The following is a 7583-nucleotide window of genomic DNA, read 5'->3' as shown; positions in this document are numbered from 1 at the left end:
AAAAACGAAGCCAACTGTTGACGCATCGCTATAAGAGTCTCCTTGGATGGAGAAGATCCATGGTCAGGAGGACTCATCATGTGAGAAGAAGATGGGCGAGGGGACGCCCTCTCCTTTCTCTCAGGAATAAGCTTAGGACGGTCTGAGTGCTCAAAAGCGTCCTCTTCTGAAGACGTCTTGAATTTCTTCTGCGGGGTAATGTCCTCGAAACATTCAGAAGAGGACAAAAGTGTAGGTCGAGAAGGAGGACGTGAAGTGTCCTCTTCCCTAAAACCTCTCTTATGAGGGCGGGAAAGACGACGGCCGCCTGTGCGACATCTTGCGTCTTTACTGCTCTCATCGTGAGAGGCCCTCCGAGAGCTCCAACCCCGGTGAGGGGAGGACGCCTCGGAGGATGAGAAGCACTCTCAGAATTCGCGCCCGTGCACGATCTTTTGCAGCCTGGGAAGTGTCTACAGGTTCTGCCGAAGGAACGGCAGATCGGTGGATAGTTCCCGTAACCCTCCTTCGGCTTTCGACTTGTCCATTCCCTAAGTCCTGGGAGTCAGACAGAGGTCTAGACCTAGAGGCGTTATGGGACCGATCTGACGCCCCCTCCACAACACTAGGGGCACCAACACTATCACTACACTTCACATTTGATTGGAGCGCGAGCACTTTTGATTCTAGGGCACGAATCAATTCCATAATTATAGCAAGGGCATTCCCTTCTGTAGATACCACCTCATTGCCCGGAGGCAATACTACAGGGTTAGGCGCAACAACATCTACAGTTGGGTTAGACTGAGGTAAATTACTACCCTGACTTTTAGCAGAAGCACTCCTGGAGGAAGACCTCCTGATTCTCTCACGTTCAAGCTTACGTATATAAGAATCATATATCTTCCATTCACTATCAGTCAAACTCTCACACTCCTTACATCTATCATTCGTTAAACAAACATGCCCTCTACACCTTGTGCATACGGTGTGAGGATCTACCGAAGCTTTCGGTAGCCTCATCTTACACTCTTGCACGCAACACACCCTGAAACTAGTAGAACTAGATCCAGACATCTTATTTCAAGAAAAGTCAAAGCCAAAATCCAATTCAAACCACGATAGCGTATGCCAAGCCACAAATCCAGTCAAAAAACCAAAAGACAACAGGATACTCAAGGCAGAAGAAGTTGAATGGTTCTTGATACCCGCCTCCCAGCAGCAGGAATGGGTACTAACCACCTGGCCGACCACTGCGTGTGCCGGGAGTTTTGAAATTCTGTCGGACTTCGGAGAATACAGCTATATATATATATATCTGACAGGTAAGTTTCATGAACAAAAATGTTCACGCTACTAACGACTATAAATTATCGTCCCTCAGCAATATGGATGAAACTCGACCACAAATAATAGTGGAGAAAATAAGTATTTTAATGAAAAATACTGGCTATAAAAGAACACATTTTACTGTTTTTTCACGTTGATAAAAGATATGTAAATCTCATATTATCACAAAAAAAGATGAAAGCAAGAGAATGGAATCTGTTAATTTTTTGCACAGAAAACTTGCTCCCAACACCATCTATTAACGAAAAATATAACTAGTTCACAAGACGTATTTAAGGGGGCTGGCCGGAACCCCTACATATGGTGGTATAGGGCGAAAAATGCAAAGTCATGAAAAAATTCATGGAGCTTCATATGGCAATTGAGAATACGTATACGAAATATTTCGTCAAAATTCCTCTTACTTTCGTAGTTACAGGGTAATTAGTTAACGTAACTCAATAAGCCTAAAACATTGATCCGTACAAGAAAATGCAATATTTCTTCTATTATCGTAAATTTTGATAACTATTGTCAAAGAAATTGGGAGAAATGGCATCTGTTGACATTCCCCGAGTTGAGAAGGGAGACTTCAGTTCAGTCAGCTCAGCTACCAAGTCCAAGTTCAGTGTGAGCACAAACGTCAAGTAGTCTACACGTTCGAGTTTTACCTCTGACATTCGCTTGCTTTTACGTATGTTTATGTATGTTTCAGCAAGAATTTCATCATGCCAATGAGGAAAAGACAAGGAAAACATCTCGCTAACATACAGGCGAAGAAAAATCGCTCAAGTATTATTACAGAATATCATAATATACACGTAGTTAGTGAAGAGAGAGGGGAGGGTTGCGAAGTAAGGGTTGCGTAGTAACGCCCCGTCTTGCCTGACAGCACACGTCACACTGTGCCCAAGGCTACGATCTTTGAGCATAGAGATCTTCATTTATGATAAATAACAAAGTTTTGGTTGTTTAATACCAAAAATGGAATATAAAATTCATAATAATCATGATTTATTAAATTGTCTTTGTAAAAAGAGAGTACACCTTCGAGTTTCACCTCTGACATTCTCTTGCATTTACGTTTGTTTATCTTTGTTTCGGCAAGAATTTCATCATGCTAAAGAGGAAAATACAACAAAAACATCTCGCTAACATACAGAAGAAGAAAATTCGCTGTAATAAGCCGAGTTAGTGAAGGGGAGAGAGAGAGTTGCGTAGGAAGGAGTGCCCCATCTTGCCTCAAGCAGTGCCCCAGGCTACGATATATGAGCAAAGGGATCATCATTAATGATTAAATTATGATAAATAAAATAGTTTTGGTTTATTAATACACAAAAAAGAAATATACATTCATAATAATCATTATTTATTAACATTGTCTTCATAGAGATACGAAGGAAAACTTTGAACGCCCGTATCTCAAAACTATACTTATTGACCTTCAAAATCTATCTTCTCACTTAGTTTTAAAGCTATAACATTGGAATTGGGTATATAACTCAGAAAGACATTATAGAACAATCAAATAGAGCCCTTTTTTCCAATTTTTGTTTCGTCTTTTTTTTTTATAAATTTTTTTCTCCTGATTTTTTTACCATATTGGAAAATTCATATCTAGCAAAAAAATGACTTTTAGAAAAAAAACTCCCCATTCGATTGGAGGTCGACATCAGGTCTATATATGGTAGTAATCCCAGGTCTTAATATTAAATATCAAGGGAGGAGATAGAATTTGAAAAATGGTTATTTTCGGGATAAATTGCCCTGGCGTCACAAAACCGAAGGTCAGAGGCGAAAATCATATGCGGTTTGGAGATGTCCCAAGTCATTTATTATTAAGTGGTATGAATATCAAAGTCCTGTCCTTAAAAAATGGCATTAGCCGGCCGGCCCCCTTAAGTCATATTTCAACTTAAAAACACTTCATATAACGAAAAATAACCTTGTCCTATATAAAAGTTTCTAGAGATTAATTTACTCAAAATAGAAGCAAGAAAATTGCTTTGAATTGAGTTAAATAGGGCAAAATAAACTTGTCTCTGCCCTCAGCTGATTTTTCCAAACCAAAACATTGATCACTTTGTTCATATTTTATAGTACTATACTAATGAGACTACATACAGTATCATTGGATACAGTGAAGTAAAGCATAACTTTTTAAAGAAGCCAAGGAAAAGATGCATATTCATATGAGGGTCTCTCAGTGCTTAGGCTAAGTACTGATAACCAGACAACATGCCATCCATTAACGAAATGAATAACTAAATATAATTCCACAAAAAGCTGTATTTAAGTCATATTTCAACTTAAAAACACTTCATATAAGAAAAAATAACTTTGTCCCATATAAATAGTCCTAGAGATTATGCTAAATAGAAGCAAGAAAATTGCTCTGGCAAAACAATCTTACCTCCTCTCAGCAGATTTTTTCCAAACCAAAACATGATCAGTTTACTACATATTTGTATTTTATAATACAATACAGGCAGTCCCCGGTTATCAGCGGGGGTTCCATACTTGGCGGGGGTGCTGATATGAGAAGAGTGCCATTAACCAAAACTCAGAAATCAGCAATTTATGGCACCAAGTTTCGGTATGTTATGGTGCCATAACTGAAACTTGGCCGGTTATAGCGCCATAAATTGCCGATTTTATGGTGCTTGTCTAGTGCCATAAAACCGGTTCGCCATTAACCGGGCACTGCCTGTAGTAATATAAAACTAAATTCAGTATTATTGGATACAGCAAAGTATAGGATAACATTTTAAAAGAGCCTAGGAAAAGATGTATATTCGTTGTTTCTATTATATGAGGTGGTCTATGCACTTAGCCTAAGCCACTGATAACCAGACAACAGTGCTATAAACCATACAGAGGGTAAAACCTGTTATGAATATGTTGAACAAGCGCCGTAAAACTGAAATGCCGGTAACCGGGGGCTGCCATTACTGACCAGACCCAATCATTGCTAAACTTTGCTGATGGGACAAGAAGCGATATTTTGAATGGTATTGTTGATGGCTGTTGTACCTATGGTCCATAGAGACAGAGCCAAGCAAAAACAGCTTCGGTGTGTGGAGATTGAAGGACTAACCGACTGTCTTCCCAGAATGAATGATTCTTTGAAACTAAGTATCAAGACTAATTGTTGCTATCATCAACCCTAGTTACCAAACTTGTCTGTTATACATCTGTGTATCTGGTTGACCACTGTGCTGAGTGTGCTACTGGAGACCCATGCACCTGCACTGACAATGGAGAAGATGATAGGACACTAAGTGGGGGACCCCTCTCGTGACTAAGGAACTACCATGGTACCATTCCTTAACAACACTACAGAAAGCCTATCCTTGGATCCTGAAGATTGGAGAGCTAGGAATATTCAAGTTACTGAGGTGCAGATTACGTCAGGTTAAGCTAGGTTTACTCTCCAGATGCCACGACAGTGTTTTTTGTAAACAACTTTTAAAACCGACTTATGGATTTCGATGCTATTAAGGTACTGTTTCAAGCTTTGTCCTAATTTTTGGAAGTACTGTGCATTGCCATGTGTTTCATTAATTTTTTTACTTAAGAAAATGAGGTTAAAGCTGCACTTAGCCACCTAAACATACTTTTTCAAATGAGTTTGACTTATGGTTAAATATCATTTTACCTGTCCTGGGCCATATGAAGTTTTATTGAAGCAAATTGTAATATAATGTATGATATATAAATTTTGTCTAAATAATTAGTTAAGGGAGATGGCTCTACGTCACAGATACGTCATAAAGTACCCACTTGTTTGAAATGGTTTAACGAAAGGCAAGAAGTTGGTCTTCTTTCTAAGAGTAAATGGGAAATCTGTATCAGGGTAGTTGGGTAAAGGTTAGAACAAAACATAATTAAAAAATGACTTTATATTATAGATTAGGTTTTATCATTTACAGTAACACTTTCCACCAAACCTTCACCAATTATTTCAATATCTGAAAGAATGGCTTCCATATTCGGAACCTGCTTTGCAGTTTTTACTCCAAAAATTCGATGACCGTCGAGGCTCCCAACCTGGAATAAAGGAAACAACTTAGTAAGAGGGCTAAATATGATGATCTATCCTACATTTCAATGTGCCACCTGACCTACCAACATAATTTATGCTACCCACATCATAAAAAACTTACATTCCTAGCTACGGCAGGATAACATAAAACCACTTTTTTTACTAATTCAAGTTATCCTTTGCTGAGAAGAGGGTTTATTAAAGATTATCTGCCTTGTGTTATTTGAATTTTATAGATATTTTTTTTATTTTAAAGCTCAACCAGACCTCAATATCATGAAAGTTTTTTTTGTTTATTCATACACACACACCCTTGTTGAGAGTAATTCTCACAATGCGACTTAAGCAGCACACTAGACATTACAAAAGATTCTCTTTGATAGTGTAGTCACTGTCTCATCCTCAAGGATTACCATTCCATGGTCTATCCGGAGCTCCATGGTGACCAGACTAATTTCAAAGAATTCATTTTTAGCTGGTCTTGTGACCGGGTAGTGTTGTAATGATAAACATTATAACCCATGAAGGAGTATAAAAGGACTCAGGATAAGAGGGTTCTCTCTCTTATCCTCAGCGACAACTGAACCCAGTTTACCAGTGTCAAAACCTGCAAAAAGAAAAAGTGGCTATGCATATATGTGCTGTCATATTGTCTAAATATGACCAAAAACAGACCAAGAAGCCATTCCTTTTCTGGTCAGTAAACAAACTCAGAAAGGTACGTTCTTCACTGATTGATTCATGGAAATATCTAAGTTGAAAGCTCAGTGCATAATTTTAAATTACAGTTAAAAATTTCTAGTTTAGATTGTGGAACAATGATTTTAATATATGTGAAAAGCCATAAACACTGGCTTTTTTGTCGGCACACGTCAGCGCTTCTTACAATTTAATCTTTAGGCTAGCTCCGAGAATTTTGATCTTAACTTATTAATTTCATTGCCAAAGTTCATGGAAGCATCTAAATTGAAAGATACGTTCATAATTCAAGTTCCTGTTGCAAAATTTTTAGTTTAGGCTGTGGAACAATTATTCCATTGTGTGTGAAAAGCCATAAGTCTGCTTTTTATGCAAGCACACGTCGGTGCTTCTTACGATTTATGATCATTAGCTCCAATTATTTTGTTATTGATTTCATTACCAAAGTTCATGGAAACATCTAAGTTGAAAGCAAGTGCATAATTTTAAGTTCCAGTTAAACAATTTTAGTTTAGACTGTAGAACAATTATTTTATTGTGTGGAAAGCCTTAAACTGTTTTTTTTTTTCCCGCCCGTACACATCAGCGCTTCTTACAATTTATGATTATTAGCTATTTGTAGAAGCACAAAATTGTTTTGAAGAATTTATCATTCTATTTAGTTTTATCTAAAGAAATATTCCACAGTTATTTCTATTAATAATATAGATAATCATTGCAGATAACAATGTCAGCGAACAGCCTACTAAGCAGTAGCCTAGAATCTACATAGATTCAGTGAGAATAAGTTAGCTAGACCATAGTAGATATTGTCTGTAGCCTAGTAGCCTATAACCTAGGATAATTTATCCTTAAGAGTGAATAAAAATAACCTGGATTAGGTAGTCACCTGAATTGAGGTAGATTTAAAGTCATCCTGTTTGGCTAGGGGCCTAAGCAGTTGACTAAGTTTACACCAAAGATTTGGGATTATATAAGAGGCTCCAGACATTTTTTCTTTTATATAGCTGTATAATTAAGCATAGTCTTAGTACTCTAGGATATCATGTGCATACCCTTAAAAGGGAATTAAATAATCCACATTGATCAGACAACAACCTAGGCTAGGTGATAGGCTACCTTACCCATTAGTTTCACATTAGCAAGTTACTGTTTTTATATACAACACCAAAACAGTTAATCAAATATGCTATGAGGTAGTAGACCAGCTTGAAGGCCACAAATTACACATATTTAATCCCTTACCCTTAAAGGTGAATCAGGATTAGACAATATCCTATACTAGGTGAAAGCCTAACTATAAAGTTCCACATTAGTAAGTTATTTTATATAGTAGGCCAAACCATACACAGACCAAATGGCCTATGAGGTACAACTATCTTGAAGTCTTAAAAATTTCACCTGGTTAATCATTTAAAGGTAAAATAATTAATCAGGATTAGACAATAACCTACACTAGATGATAGCCTAACTATAAAATTTCATATTAGAAAGTTACTGCTTTTTATAGTAGACCAAATAGCCTAGGGCT

At 37.4% G+C, this 7583-nt stretch overlaps 1 protein-coding gene across 1 annotated transcript in view; it reads right to left on the bottom strand.

The window, feature by feature from the left end:
* Nucleotides 1–5195: 5195 nt before the first annotated feature.
* LOC135224527 (nucleolar protein 6-like) overlaps nt 5196–7583 on the bottom strand; it is a 254757-nt gene continuing 252369 nt past the window's right edge. The window contains exon 22 of the mRNA XM_064263598.1: nt 5196–5358. Within this exon, the coding sequence (XP_064119668.1) occupies nt 5221–5358 (138 nt within the window). The 3' untranslated portion in view covers nt 5196–5220. The remainder of the gene's footprint in view (nt 5359–7583) is intronic.

The sequence above is a fragment of the Macrobrachium nipponense genome, chromosome 12 (genome assembly GCF_015104395.2).
Source record: "Macrobrachium nipponense isolate FS-2020 chromosome 12, ASM1510439v2, whole genome shotgun sequence".
In the NCBI taxonomy this organism is placed as follows: Eukaryota; Metazoa; Arthropoda; class Malacostraca; order Decapoda; family Palaemonidae; genus Macrobrachium; species Macrobrachium nipponense.
Note: the sequence above shows the minus strand (reverse complement) of the source record. Positions and strands in the feature narration are given on the sequence as shown.